Raw genomic sequence first — 21255 nt, 5'->3', positions numbered from 1 at the left:
TATTGGAGTGTGGAATTATCCAGGTTATGCTTGTCCTTGCAATTTTCTTCTGTCCATTTATGTGTCAGGATGTATTTTAATTATCTCATCTCCTTATCTACTTCTTTATATTTTTAATTTATTTTTAAAGGACTTTTAACATTCAAAATGCTCAAACATCTATCCAAGACAGCTTTTTTATATTTACTGGGTGAGAGGCTTATAAGCAGCACATTAAACAAAAGAATGTACAAGTGAAGTTGTCCACTAAGCACTGCTGAAGAAACCAACATAGTTGATTCATCAATTAAAATATCAAAGTATTTTTGTATTTCTTTCATGTCTTAAAAGAAATGTTATCTGAATTGTGCAGAAGGTAATTAACCAATTCAAGTTAGTACTTTTATACTTGTACAAATAGAAATCAGAGGACCACATTCTACAGTAAAATGACCCATCCAAATCTGCAACAACAGCAGTGTAGCTTGCTTTAAAGCCCACTTTAAACACTGCTAATGAACTTGACAGAGCAGCAAATTATCTCAAGTTGAGGGTGTTGGTTGGTTCTGTTGTGGGGGTGGAAAAGTGCATTTGCAGTTATGTAAAAAATATAAAGCAAGGCACAAGCTAAATCTTTAAGAACACTAACTTTGCTACCCAGGTTGAGAGGAAATGCTTCTAGATACAAAACAGTACACCACAAAATGAAGCAGGAAAAGTGAACTAACCTTTAAAAATCTTCTTAACTGAAAAAACAACTAGAAAGCTTCATAGCCAAATTAAGACTACAGTTTTAAAATAATTTATTCGGTCACATAAATACTTTGTAACATTTGCATGTTCCCTTTTTCATATCCTTGGCACACAATATAGCTCTTAACTTGTACAAAATAGTGTAAACATCCATGGAAAACAAAAGGAAAGCTGGTTGATATACATAAAAATTCAATAAATAGTAAAAGGAGTGAATAATTGATGGTAAAGATAATGTAATTTCACTAGAATGTTTAATTAAAAGAACTTCAAATTTTTTTAAAAATAGTGAATTAAAACTTCATTTCCATCTTTCTACCATTTTCCCATTTAATCAGATATACAATAACAATTCTTTAGTTCTAATTCTTGAATGAACAACAGCAATTCAATGCAGTTGTATTATCTGAGGCATTGACAGTTTCGGTTCACATACAGAAGGTTACAAAATAGTATTTGCAGGTTAGTGGCTTTGGACAGTACAACTTCCAAACTCCCACACCTCATGCCAACACGACACTAAGATTTGCCTTAATGAGCATTAGTGTATAATCTGTTCTTGATAAAGACGACATTGGACAGATGCTGTCGGACACCTGGGTAATGCTGAATGTGGTTGAACCAACGAGACACATTAAGGTATTTCTCCTTTTCTTGCACTGTGAGGTCCACCTGCATGGGGAATAAATACAAGGCACCAGTAACATCAGGCACTGCATCATTAGAGTCATTAACATGTGGTAAGGCAAAATAGAAGTGGATCATTTTACAAATTATTTAAACTTAAATAATTTTACAGTCCAACAGTAGTCTATCCTAATTTCACATAGTAACACTCAAACCTGTAATATGTACAGAAATTTAATATACTCAAAGGAACAGACCTGGGGGTGGAATACACAGTTGATAGAGAGCACGATGGGAGAGGGGGGAAAAGCTTACATGAATTTAATTCATCTCTCTATTCATGGGGTCAGCATACACTACTGGGCAGTGCAAGGAAGAGTTCCACAACATGCACAACCCCTTCATGTTTAGTGAGACAGTCTTGTCTCACAGGCAAGGTGACTACTTCATGTTTCAAGGTGTACTTTAAGTACAGGAGTAAGCTTTTTCCTGGCAATCTCAGACTGGATAGGATAATTGGAAGTTGTTTTGTATGACTATTGCTCAAAATGGAATAGTTACTAAGAATCAGCATATTTTAACTGTTCAGATCTGCTAGCTTACATTATTAAGACAGCAATAGTATGATTATTCCAGCAAAACTAACTGGAAACCTGCCCATACTTCATAAAAATATTTAAAGTACTAACACACAGAACAGCTTCAAGATCAATCTGGAACAAGTCTATCACACTGTTGCAACAGCTCCTTGTCACAGGATATGTGGCTAAGATTAATGCAGAGCTTCAAGCCTTAATCAGAAGACTGGCTTGGGTTAAGTTATCTACAGTTACAGATTCAAATTTTACCTTTAAAAGTCTTTCAAATTTAGATCATCAGCATCCTCAAAGCTTTACAGCAAAGTCTGTTATTACTTTGGAGTCTTTCAAGCCAGCTGTAGAACTATTCCCATCTTGTATCACCTATATTACTCTTCTTGATTAGCAATTTTATGTCTTCTTATTTCTCTGTAATCAAGTGGTTTATTGGTTTAGACCATAATCTCTTTTCATTAACATACTACAACTGAATTACAAATGGGGTAGTCCTCAAAACAGACTATAAAATCTGCACCAGGAACAAAATGTGATCCTCACATCAAGTACCCAATCCTGTCTCACCAATACTGAAACCAATCAGTGCAGGATTCACCTAATTTCATTTTCAGTTAACCAATCAACCATCAAGCTTAACTTAAATCTCGACAATGCCAGCAGTCAATGAAAAATGAAAAAGGGCACATCTGTAGAGGACAGTTTTAACAGATAAATAATGATCTAGACATGCCTAATATTCTTCATGTTTAGATTTCTAAAGCTAATCAAGGTTCATCTCCTCAAAAGCTAAACAGATGGCATATTCCTTATGCTTTGTTCTACAAACAGTAGATTTTATGGATGCTGCAGATTCACTGAAAATTTGGTCCTGGGTACAATACAGCTGGAAACAAATCTGTTTCAACAAACTTTGGAGCACAGAAAGAGCTAAACATGCTCATTTACAGATATTCAGGTATATGAGTAAAAAACTGCTCTTAAACTCAAGTCTTACGTTAAATAGAATTTCACCTTGTGACATGCCACACTTTTGATTTTGGAAGTTTCCTAACAGATTTGCTGCGTCTCCTTGCTGTTCTCTCACACAGCCCAGCACTTGGCTTAGAACTGGGAAGCTTTAAAAATGTAGTGGCAAGAAGAATGTAAGGATATATACTGGAAGCTGAACAAATGGAAAAATACTGTGAAAGAGCAATTCCAAGGAGTTGCAGAAGGGAATTCTAACCCAATGGAACATAGCATTAAAGCTCAATTAATACGAAGTTAAGAGCATAGTAACTGGCAGCAACCAAAAAGCAGGGTTCTTGCAGCTGCTCCTAAACCCATGTAGCTGCTCTTCCTAGGCAATGTACCTGCCAGAACACAAGCACAGCACTTGAAATACAGAATACAGATGTATTTCTGTAACAACTTCTGCAATTCTGCACTCTTATGAACCCCCAGTTCAGGCAGCATGAGAAAACCTGCTTTTCTTGCTGCTGGCATGGAAATGTAAACACTGTTCCTACAGTTGTATAGTCTGATAGAAATGCACAGATAAACCACAAAAACCAGCCACATATTTTTGCTGATCTAGAAATATATAAGAGTTATTGGCAATTAACTGTGATTAGCACTAACCAGAACAGCACTAACAAGGGGGGGGTGGGGGGGAATCTAGTATTCTTAAAGGCATTATGAATGAAAAGTGGAAGCTATGGTAATATAATACTGTTTCACAAACTGCCTGAGTTTCTTCAAGTGCAGTATATTCAGAAAAAAAACCAAAAACAGTGCCATTTAGGGAAAGATGCTTCTGATCACCTGCAGTGTGTTATAATTAATGGTAGCTAGATGCTGATGATTCATATGAAGCTGGGGGACCATTTACAAATTAACACTGTGTGTGAAAAGAACTATGTGTGTACTCTAAGGCAATCTAAAACTACTGGAAGTAAAGAAAGGTATTTAAGTGTAAGCAAATACTAAAATACTGAAACTTTACGTGCCTTGAGTTTACAATAACCTTTTCCAAGTCTTTAATGGATAAGCACCTGGTTATGGAAAGGCTGAGCTAAATTTTAGATTTTGCAGCAGATAGAGTATTTCCTTCCCATAATCTTTTACTGATAATTCTTGATCTTCATGTTTCTCCAATGTAAATCAAAAATAAAATTCTGGAAAACTAGTCCTCTTTCATTCTGTTAGCATTGTGAAAAAACAGCTGAAGGGCAAACCAGACTGTTATGCTGATAGTAAGATCCCTTTTTGTACTCTAGGCACAACAAGCAATATATTTTTACTTATTTACATAATGTACTCTATCAGTGAAATATATTAAAAAGCACTTTGTGGCATGCTCTACTTTTTACTCAGAACATAACTCTTAGGTTAATTGTTTAGAGATCACTTCCATGGCATTTTTTACAACATTTTGTTAGATGGGTATTTTCTGTTCTTCCTCATTAAATTAGATAATTCCCCCAAGTTAAGAAAGGCTGCTGTTCTGCTGTTAAAATAATTATTTGCTATTAAAGCAATTATTTTAATAGCAAAGAAGCAGACACTTAATTTGACAGACTTTTTTTTTCATGTCATGAAAAAAAAAAAGTCTTTTTCTTCTACCGCAAAGCTCACCGAGGGGAACCAAGGTGGTTATCATACAATGCAACTCTAAGAGTTTCTGAAAGGGCTAAAAATACACAAGCTTTAATTATATTCTCTTTCTGTAGAATTGGGAATGCAGGCATAAAGCCCCATTCCCACAACCTGCAGGTCACGGAAAATCTAAAAATACCTGCCTACATACGAACCTTTTCAGCATCAAGAAAAGGACAGATACTATCTGACTTCTTAAGCTTAGCCTTTAGATATGGGAGAAAGAAAAAAACCCCAACAGCTGGATGGTGTATTTCATGACATACATATACTTTCACATAGTTTTGTATAATTTTCTGCTCTTAAAGGAATAAGCTTAAAATGACATTTTTTTCACGTTAAAACTGCTTCTTTTGCAATTCTGTTCAAGAACCAATTTTAGCATCATTGCTTAGAAGAAAAGCCTGTTACCTCGACACTAAAATAACCAATATATCAGTGAATATTAACAAAAAGTCATGGCAGTCTGTTTGTTACAGGAAATGTTCCTTATGGAAAAAAATAACTCCAAAATAAACTACTACTGTAGTCTCATTACAGTTCAATATTAATGGTTCTGACTCAAGGACCACTGCTTAGTTTGTTTTGTACTTGATCATATTTGGTTTGACACCAAAATTTTGACTGAGGCATCTTCCATTTGCAGACATAAACTTCACCCATAAGTAATTTTCCAGACCTTATTAAAGAAATTTTCAAGTCAGACATATAGATTTGAGATCGCTCCTTGGTTCTGACAACATTTTTGAAGTATAAAAGAAGATCAATCATCATATTGATTATTTCTCTTGAAATAAAACTGGACTTGTGCTGGTCAAAAATATTTAAGAATGGAGACATCTGGAAACTTTTTAAAAAAATATTTAAAAAAACCCCCACAGATTAGAAAACAAGTTCATTACCACAGGGGGAATATAATGCTTAATGATTGCCTAAGCTAACCTGAAGCAATGCTTCTAAATTTATGTTTTCTCTGCAGTGTATACTTTAACCTAGTAGAACTTTATTGTTCATATTTATCCACATATGTATTTCTGGAATTGATGTGTCTTTAAGATAATATTAATGTTACATACACGGAGACATCAATTATACATGACAACGTAGATCACATTGATTGAAAAGGCCGTATCAAGCATGACACTTTTTGGGTGTTTGTGACCTGTATTATGATGCAGAACAGCATGTACTATTTAGTTCCTGCCTTATTACTATGAGCATTTCTAATTAAAAGATCCAAAACAGATTCTGCAAGAAACCTGAAACATTACCTGTGAATCCGATTCTCACTGACTGAAATAATAATTATTTTATCACAAATGTGGATTTTTAAACGCATTGCACTATTGTGTTTACTATGATAACTAGAAGGGACAGGGAGAATGAAAGGCAGGCAGACAACAGCAGAACTAAGAGTTGCTGCTGTCCAGTAAACAGACTGTCAGTTCAAATGGAAGAACCAGGACAGTGAAGAACCAGACTCCAGAATCCCTCCTGGACAATGGGAAGGGGAAAATGAAGATAGGAAGGGGGAATAAATACAAAGATGCATGATCTATACTGAGATAAACCAAGATACCACAGGTGAAAAACTGAGCTATAGGAGTGGTTGTCTTAAAAACTTTTCCAATGAAATATCAGAAGGAAGGGTTTTAAAGTTTTAATGCTTGGCTTATTCAGGATGATCATGGTATTCAGTAATATTTAGAGTATCTCATCACTTATGTGTGTTAGCATGTAGTTTTTAGTCTGTCAAAAGCAGAGATTAATCTTTAAGGTACTACCAGTAATGTTTTCAGATCAATTCTCTAGAAAACTTGATGGACAGCAAGATCTGTGGGTTCTCCCTATGCCTCCCATTTCTTCCTCCTTTCTTAAAGCATCATAGAAAACACATATTGATATTTTGCACAAGGCTTAGCTGAAGCAGTGGTGGATATGACAAACTGCTTCTCTGAACCACATCACATGAGATATGGCAGCTTTCCCTGCCTCCCCCATAAAGCTTAGGGCAGAACAGCAGCTCTGGACATACTCTCTTCCAATTACAGGAAAAATAAAAATAATTAACAGACCTTAAAAAAAAATAAAATCACAAGATTCAGTTCAAATTCCTGCCTCTGTATGTTTATCAAGTCTGTAACCTTCAAAACACAGGTAATTCCTAGCTAGTAGCTTCTAGATTTTTGTATTTATTTAGAATAGTCACCCCGTTGCTTGACCTTTGCACTCTTCTGACTCAGAAAATTACCTTCGATGAAATCAAACATTTCAGAAACAGATGCTGTACTATAAACTTGTCCCAAGTAGTGTCTGGATGGTTGCAGGCACCCAGGAGCACCAAGTCATTTGTTTTTACCATCTGTTCTATTTCCCAAAGCAATAACTTGTATCTTTTCATCTTGATTAGGTGGTCTACTCTAGAGCAAACTCTAAATTTAATATATGCTTGATTTTCCCCTGCCAAGTTTTTTTTTTTTTAAGAAAGTCTCATTTGAACTTGTACTCTCTAACAGAATATACAATCATATTTTTAGAAAATACTTATAGTCTTTTTTTATGTCTGCATTTCATATGTGAAAGCTAACCCATTCTGACATTGTAATCAACACATCTATCCTACTGCTTAGCTATTTTACAAGGTAAATATGATTTAACAGAATTAATTCTATGTGACTTACTCCAGCATGTTTTCAAAAACCTGAAATGAAGCTTCCCTCCCCTCTGCTTGCCACTCATTTGAACTTTTACTTCTGGACAGGCAAGATACAGATGCATAAGTTCTCTTTAATTTCTGGTAGAATTTCACTACTTGATTGCTCCTCCCCTCTGCTTCCATTTTGAAATGTAGTATTCTTCTACACTTCTCCCAGAGCTCTGCTTTTAATTGTATAAAAGTAACCATTCACCCAGTTGATTGAATTCAATTCTCAGACACACATGCATTTGTCAGAAGCATCTTCTTCTAATTATTCTCACTCCCCTCCTCAATTTTCTTATGCAAAACTGACTGATTTCATCTTCTCCCAAGAATTTAGACCTCCTTATGTGAGTCCTTGGTTTCTTTCCACTCCAGAGGATGACAATGCCTCATTTACAAACACATTCCAGCCACCAAAATGCAAACAGCTTCTACTGCTTTATCTTGAAATTAAAACTTGGGGTTCAGAACTGAAGGTACACCAATTCTTAAGCACTTCATAGTAGCCTGAGCAGACTACAAATAATCTCAACAATCTTTCCACTCAGAACAAATTTATTTTTGGGGCTTTTTTTTTTCTTTTCCTCCTAAGCCCCAGATCCCCATTTTATTTTCATATTATGTACCTTATCAAGTCTTATCACTTAAGTCTGGAAACACAAATGATTATTTCTTATGGCTTAAACTTTTTTATATGCATTAAGGAGCTTTAATTTACATGCATTTGTATTTCTGTAATACTAAAGAAGGTAGTTCTTTCAGTTCTGACACATCTTTTCAGCTTCATTTATCTGTTTCCCCACATACTTCTGTGACTGTAGTAATGTTTCAGACTCAAACAGGCAAGAGGGTCCTCAGTCCTAGAAACACAAGGATAAGTATCATCCTTGTTATGCTTTGCAGAGGAAACTAAAGCATTCTGACTCTACAGGTCTTTTGAGAGATCCATAGCTAAATATTAAAGAATAAAATGAAAAAAAATTAAAAACAAGTTTTATCTTTCTCTGTTCTGTTCAGAAGGCCAACTTCTACAACAATAAAGTGCCCTTTAGATAAATAACAATTATAATAGTTGTACATATAAAAGTGATGCAAGTAGTGCTTACCACGATATGATGCAATCCATAGTACATCAAAATGTCTGCTAAAGTAAAAATGTTTCCTGCAAGGTAGACTTTATCTTCAAGGTGAATGTTAAGATCCTAAAAAAGAAAAAGTCATTATACTGCTGTAGTATTCACTCTGTGAAACAATACATTAAGGCAGTTGTTAAAAATAATAGAAATTTCCTCTGGAAACCATCCATATAAAATAAACACCAGACTTAAATTATCCCAGCTCAGCAAAATGTTAAAACAAACAATATTAGAAATGACAAGACAATAAAATAAAATATCATTCTTTGACAGTGAGAATTAGGTAAAATTTAAATACTGGTCTCTAAACAAAATGCTTTATATGTAGCAAAATTTTTCCAGATGCAAATGCAATTTCAAGATGACACCACAGAAATACTTTCAAGTCTGTCTTTTCTTTGCTTCAAATTAATGAAATTAAAAAATTAAGAGAGTTGTGTACTTATTATGAGTGTACATTCAAACTTTAACATTTGATTAATAGAAAATGCAGTCCAATTATAAAAGGACAGCATACTGTTCTTCCAGCATCAGCTATGCCTGTCCTCCAGGACTCTTTGCAGCTGGTCAGGAAGGTTCTGGAACTACAATGTATTATAACCAAGGAAGGACACAGAGACAGTGAGGTGGGAGACAAGGTTTTTCAATCTTGATGCTGGTAACTTGATACCTGGTTTCATTAATGTTGAAATTACTGCTAGCGATTCTTTGTGACTGGTACTGTCAATTCAGCTGCTGTCCAAGTCTCTAAGAAAAGAGACTTTCAAGATTTTAAGAGCATCTCTCAGCTCTTCCAGATCAGAGGCTATGAGAGTGGGTAGTAGAAGGCTTCCATTCAGATTCAGTAAATAATTATTTCAAACGTGTATTAACAGGAAGACTCCTTTTCATGGCTTTTTGTAAGCAACGATTCTCTGCCAGAAAAAAAGAGGCTGACAGGCTCAGTGTTGCTCAAGTTTATCAGTTCTGAGGACACAGGCATCACTCATCAGCTCTCTTCACCTGTCCTTCCTTTTCTCCAAATCTTACCTACTTGTCACCCAATTTATGCACCTTTCTGCCCTCCAACTCTCCTCTAAAGAAATGTAACAATAAAGTTATTTACTCTAACCTGGACCCTAGCATAAGCCAGCTTTAGTTTTACAATATTATTTTCAGACATCTACAGAAAGTTTCCCAGCTTTTCCTTGGATATGGAAACTCCCATTATCTGAAGAAAAAAAAAGAAGAGCATCTCATCTTCTTAAACCACTCCCTCCCCCTGCCCTAGAAACAGAGGTAAGCAGCTTAAGCGTAACTACATTTTCAAAAATTTGAATTTTTCAGTCTCAATTACAGCACATTCCATTTTCATACAACATTTTATTGAAAAAACAAGTCTTGGGCAAGGAGAAGGGGGTTAATACTTGTAGAACATTTACAAAATAGTATTTGGATGTAAGCATGTTGCACTTTGTGTGGTTACATAATTTTACCGATTCGGGGATTTCCTATAATGCATATACTGAAAATAAACCAAGACCAAAACACAAAACTAGAATGCTGAGACTTCAAGATATCTAACCTTGCATTCACTTTTGACAAGTTCGACTCCATTAAGACACCTCACTATTCTTTGATAACCTCTTCATGACAGGACTCCTGGACTTCTGTAATATTTGAACATTCCCATGTCTGCTTTGATTTCTTTTATTAGAGCAAATCAGGGAAAAATATTAACCCCTGCATAGTTAAAATTCTGTAAGGTCAACTGCCCCTGGCAGTTTCTCTTTGCTTTAGAATGGTTTACTGCTTTGCTCATGTTAGTTAGTGCTCAAATTACCTCAAACACGTAACTACAGTTTTGTGGAATTTCCTACTTGCAACATAAAGGCAAATCCAATGTTAAGAAGAAAAAACCTGCAGGAAGAAAAAACTCCCAAACCTAAAGATCTGCTTACTAGGAAAAAAAAAAAAAGAAAACCCACAAACTTGCCATTTTGAAACAAATTCTTTGACCAGCATTTCTCATTTCAATTAACCAGAAATTCCACATGCATTATAATGAAAACTAACACCACTGAAATTACATCTCCCCCTCCTCCCCTATTCTTCTTAGCTTAGGCTATGGAATCAGGATTTTGTAAAGTAAAAAGCTCATTACCTCTGAAGGTACCATCACGAATTATTTCCCTGCTGAAAATTTTGGATTTCTGCATCAAAGAAATTACAACATGCTAATTCTGAGTTTTATATTGCATATGAACACTCAAAATAGTCATCAATAAAAAAAAATCCAAAAACTTTAAAAGGCAAGGTAAGCCATTAGAGCGTGAATAATTATTTATTCTGGTTCATCAAATTTTATGAAGTCAGTTAAATGAGCAAATTAGATTTGACAAAAATGGTTTAGTCTTGTATAAATTATCATTAGTTTACACTTCTGGTTTTGAACATGTACCTTCCTCCCCTAAGATAAAGACAGCTATTCTAATTTCATTCTGTAAGTCATGCTAATTCAGAAACACCAGATTTTTTTCATGTGCATTAGTCCCTTTTACTGAATCCTGCCTCATGGGTTATGCTTCCCATGGATGACTGTATTACTGGCTAATAACCAAAAGTGCTTAAACTCCTGAAAGTCAAGGTTGCTTAAGTGACCACAGTATTAAAGTGAAGTACTCTTCCTGTCCTGGAGAGATTAATAAAAATATAAGCACAAAACTGTATAGAATTTTTATCACATGCAGGAAATTCAGGTCTACTGGCTGTCACCTGAATAATTTGTCTTTCATGTACTGAACACCACTACTTAAATGAATTCCATATATACAAACCCAGGATTAAAAGACTAAGATACTCCTCCTGGAAGTTGCTAGTAACTATATAAACTTACTGTTGCCTTTCCTTGGGAAACTTTCTCAAATTTCAGACAGGTACTTAAGCTGAACAACTGCAGCAATTCAAACACCATTTTTGGGTATGAGGGGGAGAAAAGCAACAGAAAGAATTGCTGTATTATTTGCAGACTAACTAATTGATTTCCATTTGCTTGTTCTATGGGAAAAAAAAATCCAATTTACAGCCTCTATCTAGCAACAGCTCAACACACTCCATTCAGAGCACACTTCTAAGCACTCCCCAGCATTTCTTACTGTCTGTTAAATATGCAATCCAATGGCCCCTAATCCATTTGATCTGCTCAGGCCACTGAATCCCTGCCAGTCACTGCCAGTAGTGACAGTGGCTTGGATAAGGAACAGTTGCTTCTTATGACAACTCAGGAGCTTCCAATGGACATAATCACATTGATTTTGTTCTGGATATTTTGCCCACAACACCCTGCTGGCGTATGTGCTTCCCTTACACACAGAAGCACATCCTGTCCTTTCAGTCAGCAAGATTCTCGAGGTCATTTATGCCCTAAGTGCTTCTGTATCCCAACGCAAAGACAAAAAGCTGAGCACTCCCAAATGCTCCAGGAAAGCCCCTGACAATGCAGAACCCAAGCAAGGGTTTCTGCAGCTACATCCAAGAAAAGCAAAACTACACTTTTGGTACACAGACATAGTTTTGATTCTCATGCAAGACTCTTCCCTCTAACTGGCAAACTATGAGCTAAATGTGGTCTGGAAGAACAATTTATTACTGAGTTTCCTGTAAAAGACAGAAGAAAAATAATCAACAAATGTTTCAATAATAAAAACTCAATCTTTAAACCTGTAAGTGTGCAAAAATATCCTGGTGTTAACAGAAGAGGTAAAGAAGTGAACACAAAAAAAGTTTGAAAAATATTTGCTGGACAGGCCTGCCAGAACAGTAAAGCACCCCATTCAGTCTCAAAAAACAGTGTACAGAGCCGTGGATTAATGGCATGAACAGAGCATGGATTAACCTCCTTTTGACCGCTGGAAACAGTAATTTCTCAAGCAAGCACATTAAATAGAAATTACAGCTCTCTTATTCAGATTTCTAATTGGATTTCATTATTGCAGCCAGGCAGCACAGGAGACTGGGATAAAGCTAATTGGAATAATGGAACGTTGCTCTGTATGAGACACTGAAAGCAGTACAAAGATACTCTTAGTTATCATTATCCTTCAGAGACCAGACGTTTCTACATTTCTGTGGATGCTGAATTAACAAGCTACCAGTTATTTGTTAGAGGTTTAAGATGGGGTGTGAGGGGGGAAGAATCCTCAGGTTTAAAATACATAAAACTGATAAAGCAGAGACATTAAAATCTCCTGAACAGAATTCACTAACACCTAAGCAGAGATTTGATAGCACAGAGGTTCTCAGTTCCTTCCCTGAGGAGCAGAAAAAACACTAGTTATCCTGCATGACAACTCAAAACTTTTCAGAGGTTTTTTTTCTATGCATTTTAATTTACCACTAACAAAACATCAAAGAAACAGACTATACTCTTTTGTCCTGTGGAAAAGAAAGTTAATATAATGCATTGGATATTACGCTCTCACAGCTATTGACATTCATCATTTCTATGGATCTGCTGGGTAACAGATTTGGAGCAAAAGTACTGATCCCATTTACTTTGTCAAGTAGAGAAGCACAAACGAAAATTAGACAAAATTCAACATGCCCTTTATTGGTCCATTCTGAACAATGTGGCATTTGCTCTGGATGAATATAAAAACCCTGGTTGAGATGGTCTATTTCACCATTTTTTCCTGCCAAGTAATAGCTTTAGGCAACATGTTAGTAAAAACAATTTATCAACCTATTTTCATAAAGCAAACAGAAAATCCTTTCCGTTCAAATTAACAAACAGGAAACCACCTATTTACTGACATTTTGCAGAACGACTTCAGTTAAGGGTTAACTAGAGGCAGCCTAAAGTTTATAGCAGAAGTGTTTTTCATGCAACTTATTGTAAATTGTGGCTCTAGGCTGCAACCATCCCAAGACTGCCATTGTATATTCCAGACACATTGTAAAACTACAGCCTCAGATTTCCCTTTCTATTTTAGTTTTTCTAAAAAACTCCCTTTTGGCACACTACACTTTAATGGCAGGCTGCCCCTTTTCTAATTAATCATGGTGGCAAGAGAAAAAATTACAAAAAAAGCGCTCAATCGCTATACTATGAAACTATTGGTGCTGAAACAATTCTACAGCAGCCTTGTGTTAAAATAGATTCTGGTTAATCAACATTTTCTAAAAAAAATTCACAGAAAAACTTTTAAATGCACTTAAAGGCAGAGATTCTCTCTCAAGTAGCACTGATTGTTTCTCAGTAAGGAAATTTTGCTTTGCTTGGAAACACTTGATGTATCTACATATTTGTATTTCAAATACAAAAAAAGACAGCATACTGTCTTTTCTACACAACCAGTGTTACTAAGGCCAAAGCTAAAAAGAGATCCCAGCTTCAGCAGGAAACTGCCATATCTCTGCATTTGGTTTTAATGCTGCAATGCAGTTCTGCAAACACACAAACATATCTGCTGACACTGCAGGTATCGTCATTAAAACCATCCTGAGCAGGTGAATTTTGTTATAAAAAGACAGAAAACTTGCTTTTGGTTTTTATATGATAGAAAGGCAAGAAAGGTAAATGGAAATTAGTTATTTGTTCTCATATAGTCTTCTCACAGTTTGGGAGAACAAAAAGTTTCAAGTTTGTTCAAAGAATGACTGAAACTGTGTGACACTTGTCATAAAAGTTTAGACAACAAGGACTTCCAAGGGCCACCTCATCATACCACAGCTAAACCTGAAGTTAAATCCCGGTTAGTCAGTGCCTCCTTCCATCAAGTTCTAAAAATCATACAGAGTAGACAAGTTTTCATGCTTTTCATACATCTGTAGAGTAACCAAGACTGTGAAGGTTTTGATAGCATGTGCACATAGAAAGTAAGAGCAGATATGTTGCAAAAAGAGAAAATCAGAAGCAATGTAAACAAAATCACGATTAACCAATGGAAGATATTCCCCAGATACAATGAAACCAAGATAACACAGATTGTTTGGGGTTCAAGCAAGAGAAATGGTTTGTCAGGATTTTCACTAAGTTGGTGGGTAACGCAGGTATGACAAGCCTCAAGAACAAGGTGTTACCTTGAAGAGCAACAAAGTTTTGTTTTGTATCATTGTAAGATACATTTTCCTTGATTTTAAGTAACAGAGTGTAAATACTGCTTCAGTTTATCTTTGGTTTCTGCACATCTTGCCAGAGCCAGAAGTATTAGGACTCTGCCAGCTTCAAGGAGAGTCAACCTTGCTGCTCACTAATTTCTAAATTCAGACTCATTGACAGCACTGAGCAAAGTAACTCTCCATCTCAAACATACTTTTAAAACTAGATAAAATAAGCACTTTAAAAACAGATGGAATTTCACTGCTGTTTTATACACCCTTTGTAAACAGTGCTTAACAGTGTAAAGCAAATTTTCTCTTCAAGTTGTCCCCACGAGACTGCAAAAGTACTAATTACTATTAGTTGCAAGGAGTAAAGAAAATACAGTAAGTTTTGATATCTGCTCCTTGTCATCTGCTCAAACAACAAGGGGGACCATCGAGATTCTCTTTTCTGCTTCCACATGTTTAAGAGGATGTAAGCTTCCACCTACAAGAAAAGTTTAATAACAGCAGAACAAGGACTGCACACAAAGTAGCTCAATATGAAGGACAGTTTTGCAGAGGTTCCTTTATGATTTCACTTTCCACACACAGTTCTGTCCAGTACCTCCTTTCAGCATCAATACCAAATACCACAGCATCAAGTATGGTTTGTATCCCATAATTGCCACATCATTAAGAATAGCTCTTAAAACAATCAGAGAAGTGTTATCTTGGAATACAACACCAACTTGCTTATAACCAAGGGTTTCTGAAGATAGTAAAAACTTGCACCTCGCACAGGCAGCTGAACAGTCTCCAAATGGTGTGGAACAACTTTCATAATTTACAGCCATTGAGCACTACAAGAGCTCTGCTTTATATATTTTACAGTTTTAGCTGTTTTCCCATTTCAGGATGTTGGGGTATTTTTACCAATAAAAGTGAAAAGCAGCAAGAGGAAGAAAAGCTAGTGTTTAGTGATACTGTCAAGCTCATAGCACTTGTTAAATTTTATTAACTGTATGCTCATACACACATGAGCACTATAATCCTCTTCAAGGTCTAATCACTCCAAAATTCAGTGGCAAGGTAATTAAGTGCTCCTTACCTTCAGAATTGTTCTAGTATCTTCCTTACTAGAGCCTCCATTTACTCGGGTCACTCTGTATTCCAGCCACTGCTGTACCACAGCCTTCTCCTCGGCAGTGTTTCCCAGCAGCTGGTCTTTCCTAGCCTGCCTGACCAGGTGGGCAGCGATGGTCATCAGCCCTGTCAGCCCAGGGCCATTGTTGGTTTGGAGAACAGGAACCTGGAAGTAGAAACACAAGTGTAAGACTAAACAAATAATTGAAGAAAGCAGTCTCTGTATGAATGGTTATTGGTTTTTTTAATGTTCCCTCAAAAGCACCTCTGAAGCAATAGATCTGAACTTAGAAGCATTCACGGTAAAGGTGGTGCCATCAAAACCAAGTCTGTATTAATTTCTGCTCTTTGGGGCATTTTATTTTCAATTCTTACAGAAGAACATGAACAAATCAAGACACCTTTAGCTCCAGTTAAGCAAATTCTGCCAATATTAGGCAGAAATAGTATTGCCTGTTCTAACACTAGCAGAAATCTTACTAACTGGCTTCTAACTCATTTCCAAATTCAGGACTCTGATTTAAGACTGAAGTCAGTAGTATCCAACTTCTGAGTAAGCAGGCTGCAGTAACCACAGCCCCTTAAAAGCTTATTCCTAAGTACTCCACCATTCTAAAACACCCTGAACAGCAGTCAGGAGCTCACTGGTACCAGCAGAATAACACAACACACCTCCAGACTTAGCCACCATGTCTTTGTGAGTGACAGCAGCATGTGTTCAGCTGAGGGAAAGGAAACTGAACCAACACCTCAAGAAATGAAGTGAGTGAACTGAAACTCACTGCAACAGGCTGAAGCCCATTCAGGCACTTATGACATAAAATGAAAGAAACTGATTAAAATACAACACTCTCTCTTTTAAAGTATTTGACCACACAGAGCAGTCTGTTTGTGTGCAGATTAATTTAATCTAAAGCTGAAAGCACAAGATTATTTTTGTAGTTGATAGTATCAAGAGTCTTTCACTACTATTAAGTTTTTTTTCCAATGAGCATCCAGCCAGAACAACTACACACAGACCTAGTTACTTGAATTTTTCAGCATTATGCTTTACGGTAATAGCATTAAATACCTGCTGGGCTGTAAAATAATTAAGGAAGTTTTTGCAACTGAAGAACATATATAGATATTCAGAACTTTAATCATAAACAGTCAATTAAAAAAAACCCAAAACACAAGGCAACTGCAGAGCTTCATTTCTCAAATTACCTTCTCCAGGAGGGAAGATCAAACAAACAGCTCACAAATTTGTGATGCTCCCAGCTCTGCTGCAGCTCTACTGCATTTTTCATGCCTCATGTGCCTTTTAAACCATGGAACCTAATATTTCCACACAAACTTTGAAACATTAACCATCTAGAACCATAGAATCATCAAATTTGGAAAGGACCTTTAAGATCACCCATTCCAGCATCCACCCAGCACTGCTAATGCAACCCTAAACCACTAAACGATCACCCAGCACCACATCCAGACACCTGTGACGTTTAAGCATCTCCAGAAATGGACACTCCACCACCTCCCTGGGCAACCTATTCCAATGCCTCAGCACCACAAGAGTGAAAACATTTTCTAACATCTAATCTGAATCTCCTTTGTTTCAGTTTAGGCCATTTCCTCTGGTCCTCCCCTGCAGCACAGTAGATAGACAGACTCCCACCCCACTATAACCTCATGTCAGATAGGAGTACTTCAAAAGAGTAAAATATTTAAGAGCAACACGTCCTCAAGACAGACATATTCCTATTATTAAAACAACATATTTTTCTTATTTTCTTGATGTAATTTAATCAAGATAGCACAGACATAATTCACACAGGCATAGAGAAAGGAGAGCGCTGAAAGAACAAGTAAAAGTCAGGCCGAAATCCCTTCCATGGCACATTATGACCCTTCCCACAAGCAGAGAGAAGGAGTTTCCAGAACCTACAGGCTCACAGCAGAGAGGCCCTACGACAACCACAACATATGTGAGTTGGTGAGGGAAGGGCTAGAGAGAGCACAGGTGAGAGCCCGCCCAAAGAGACATCGGCTAGTATCTGAAGGGCCGCAGCCACCGCCACATCGGTGTCGGAGCGAAACTGCCAGGAAGGCAGGAAGGGAAGCTCGGAGGGAAGCAGCCATTGGTGAAAGGAGATCAGAGAACGCTCGCTCGCCCGCCCTCCCACGCACGTCGCCACCGCCACCCGCTCCAGGCCCCTCCTCGCTCCCTTCACCTTCCGCTCCCCCTGGACGCCGTACTTGTTCCCGCCCGACAGCCCCAGCAGCCGCTCCAGCAGCTCCAACTCCTCCGCCCCCCGCACAGCTGCCGCCATCTTGCGCGCCGGGACACGCGAGACAGGGAAGGAGGGCAGCAGCAACCGCTCACCTCATTGGCGGACAGCGCCACGTCTCGGCGGAAGCAAGCGCCACTGCCATTGGCCCGAGAGAGCCGGTCAGCCAATCAGAAGCCAAGAGAAGCTTCGCGTTGAGCCATTCTGGGGGGAGGGAAGACGGGGGGGGTGGGGGGGGAGGGGTCAAAGGGAAGCGCACGCGCAGTTTCCCCAGCACGTCCCCGGCCGCAAGGTGGGCCCGGCACGCGTGCGCCAAGCCGGGCCTCCGGGGCGTGGCCTTGAGGGAGGGGGCGGGGCAGCCGTGAGGGCCGGGGAAACTGGGGCCGCCCCTTTGCCCCCCCCCCCCCCCCCCCGGCGGGGCGGGCGCGGCCCGGAGGTGTCCCGGCCGTGGGGTTTCACGCAGTCTGGTTGGAAAAGAGACCACGGAGTCCGATCTATGACCCAACACCACCATGTCAGTTAGACCATGGCACTGACTGCCACATCCAGTCTGTCCTTAAACACCTCCAGAAATGGTGACTCCGCCACCTCCCCGGGCAGCCCATTCTAATACCTGATCTCCTTTCCTGTGGAAAAATTCCTCCTGATGCCCAGCCTGAACATCCCCTGGTGTTGCTTTAGGCCATTTCTTGTTGCTCTATTGCTGGTTTTCTGGAGAAAAGACCGACTTCCACCTGGCTACAGCCTCCTTTCAGGCAGTTGTAGGAGCGAAGGTCCCCCTGAGCCTCCTCTTCCCCAGGCTCAACACCTCCAGCTCCCTCAGCCGCTTCTCACAGGACTTGTGCTCCAGACCTTCCCCAGCTTCGCTGTCTTTCTCTGGACAGCTCCATCTCTGTCCCCGGCTCCCCACACTCCCGGTGTCCCGATCTGCCGGCCCCTCGCTGTTCAGTTCCATGGATGGCTCAGTGCCACGCAAGGAGCTGCCCTGATGTGTCCCCTGGGAGATGCCCTCAGGTTGTCCACACTGTCTGTCCCTCCCTTCTCCTGGGCTTCTCAGGAACTACTGCCCCACTTCTATCCATCCATTTGCCTGTCCTTCCTTCCTCCACCTGGCAAATCTTGAACTAGTTGTCCAGGTGCAGCCAAATTTAGTAGGGGAGCTGAAATTTTGCAGAGAGCTGCATTGCTAGGGATCTTGTGAAATGAAAGATCAGCCAGAACCAAGCTGCAATCCAGGGGCATCAAAGGAGGAGGAGGCACAGAAGTAGGGTTAGAGAAAATCATCCTAATCACCACTGTTAATAGCAGTAGTGGAGTTAAAAGATAAACCCCACAAAATCTCAGCTGGCCATGAAATAGCCAGATTTGACTTCACTTTAGTGTAGTTGAGATTTGATGAAGATGTGATTTAATCACCTTTCCAATGGAAGATACTCTGCAGTCATGCTTTTATGTCTGATCATAAATCTTAGAAATTAAAACAATTTTAGATTTTCAGGTTTATTTGTGAGGAGTATCAAAACTCAATTCTTGATAGAAGACGCCAAACTAAACACCAACCTAACATTTTTTACTAAAAAGAATGAGCTACTCTTGTCCTACTACTGACATTTTCACAATACAGACTCAGGGCTATCACTGCGTTAGTCATCTCAGATGAGATGATCCTGACAAATGTCCTGTTTCTCCAGTGAAACCCTTTATCTTGATGCAAGGTGACATTTAGATTTGTGCCTTCTGTTACAGAAGAAGTCTGAAAGTGGACACAGTCTTCCTCTGGCTGGGGAGAAAATCTGAAATTTTGAGTGGATTTTTAAGCTTTATAAGACCTTTTATATTAACATCTGCAAAGCACTTAAAAAAAAAAAAACAACAAAAACCTGCCTTGAAAACGGCCTCACTCTTTGCAGAGCTTTTTAACATTAATCAGCTCCTTTCTTTAAACAATATTTTGAAATCATATTGTTCCAGTAGTGTTCCAGCTCTGTGACATCAATGAATGATCGAAAATTGTACAGAAAGGCTTCCTTTTCAGTGGGAAAACTGCAATAAATGCTTTGCCCCCTTTTTGAAAGCTAGTTGATAGTTTAATTATTGAGCAATTTTACTTTTAATAGTGAACCATCTATGAGTAAATAGATGCTTGCACTTACAAGTTATTTTATATATTTATAATTTTTAGATGCTTTGGAACCTAGAATATGCAATCTACCTGTGTAAAATATTAGTATTGATGTGCTGAAATATCCACCAGTTAAAATAAAAAGGTCACAATTTTGGTCAGATGAATCCTGGGGGTTGTTGGGTGGGTGGGTTTTTTTTATGACTTTCCTCCCTCAAACTTCAAAGTTTTAAAGACCTTGGAAAAGGAGACTTTATAAATTAGATGGAGGAGATTAACTGCTTACAGTTGTGTAGTAGTTTCCCCTTGATAGCAGCGTTTAGCAAAGTCTCTCTCCCTTTCTTTTCCTCGGCACAGTTCTCCCTTCATTCCATTAGGTGGAGCTTTGTGATTAAGGCTGCAGAAGAAACTCGATTCCGAGTGCAAAATAAGTCATCACGAAATGGCTGGGGGAGGAGGTGAACGAAGCCTTCTTTGCTTAGAGGTATCGCTGTCCTGTACACAAGCTCGAGACAAAAAATCTGAATCAAGACCCTCACATACAAGGAAAATAAATTGAAAAATCGATTCTGTCAAACAGGGCCCTGCTCTAATCTGCTGTTGTCATAGTCAAGTTCCGAATCTAAAATACCTTAGGTTATAAATTAAATGTCAAATATAATTAATTTGGCACTTGAAACATGAAGTGGATGACTGTCCTTTGGAGAAAGCCTGACAGCTTTATGTATGTCACATTGGTATCTGCTAAAACAAGCTTCACATGCCAGAATATCCTTGTGTGAATCATATTGCTGTTAGCTGTACCAGAATTTTGTCGATGGAATAAGTCTCAGAACAGTTTTCTCTTTAATTGTCTTAAGCTTTTGCAAGATGATATAAATCAAGTGTCATCTGCATCATCTGTGCAGAATAGTGGTTTTATCATACATCAAATAAGCAATTTATGTCTTATTCATTACTACAGAAGCTATTGTTGAATATTTACATACAAATCTGTATTTTATACAAATGGAGAATGTTTTCTGCCCTGTGCCTTGAACCCACTGCAGTTACAAATTGAATCCAGTTTTCCTTCCATCTTCTTATCTTCAGCAACAGCGGCTGTAGCCCTGCCATCCTCTTCAATAGGGAGGCCAAGATTATAATTGAGTACCACTCCTTCCTCAGCCCACTTTCCTGGGGCATGGAGATCCCCTTTGCACGGCCTCCTTCCCTTGCTCAGACC

General features: G+C 38.3%; 1 protein-coding gene across 1 annotated transcript; it reads right to left on the bottom strand.

Annotated features, from left to right (window-relative positions):
- Nucleotides 1–765: 765 nt before the first annotated feature.
- EEF1E1 (eukaryotic translation elongation factor 1 epsilon 1) lies at nucleotides 766–17955 on the bottom strand. Its single transcript, XM_062499097.1, has 4 exons — nucleotides 17852–17955; nucleotides 15601–15801; nucleotides 8400–8495; nucleotides 766–1404 (listed from the first exon to the last, which is right to left on the bottom strand). Exons 1-4 carry the CDS (start codon nucleotides 17948–17950, stop codon nucleotides 1264–1266), a joined length of 537 nt encoding a protein of 178 aa, XP_062355081.1. The 5' UTR covers nucleotides 17951–17955; the 3' UTR covers nucleotides 766–1263.
- Nucleotides 17956–21255: the final 3300 nt, after the last annotated feature.

Source organism: Cinclus cinclus, chromosome 1, assembly GCF_963662255.1.
Source record: "Cinclus cinclus chromosome 1, bCinCin1.1, whole genome shotgun sequence".
Taxonomy (NCBI): Eukaryota; Metazoa; Chordata; class Aves; order Passeriformes; family Cinclidae; genus Cinclus; species Cinclus cinclus.
Note: the sequence above shows the minus strand (reverse complement) of the source record. Positions and strands in the feature narration are given on the sequence as shown.

Coding starts and splice junctions, on each gene's coding strand:
- EEF1E1 (XM_062499097.1), bottom strand. CDS start 17,950: ATGGCGGCAGCTGTGCGGGGGGCGGAGGAGTTGGAGCTGCTGGAGCGG. Junction 8,496..15,600: donor ATACTAGAACAATTCTGAAG/GTAAGGAGCACT, acceptor TTTCTTTTTTAG/GATCTTAACATTCACCTTGA. Junction 1,405..8,399: donor ATGGATTGCATCATATCGTG/GTAAGCACTACT, acceptor TTCCCCATGCAG/GTGGACCTCACAGTGCAAGA.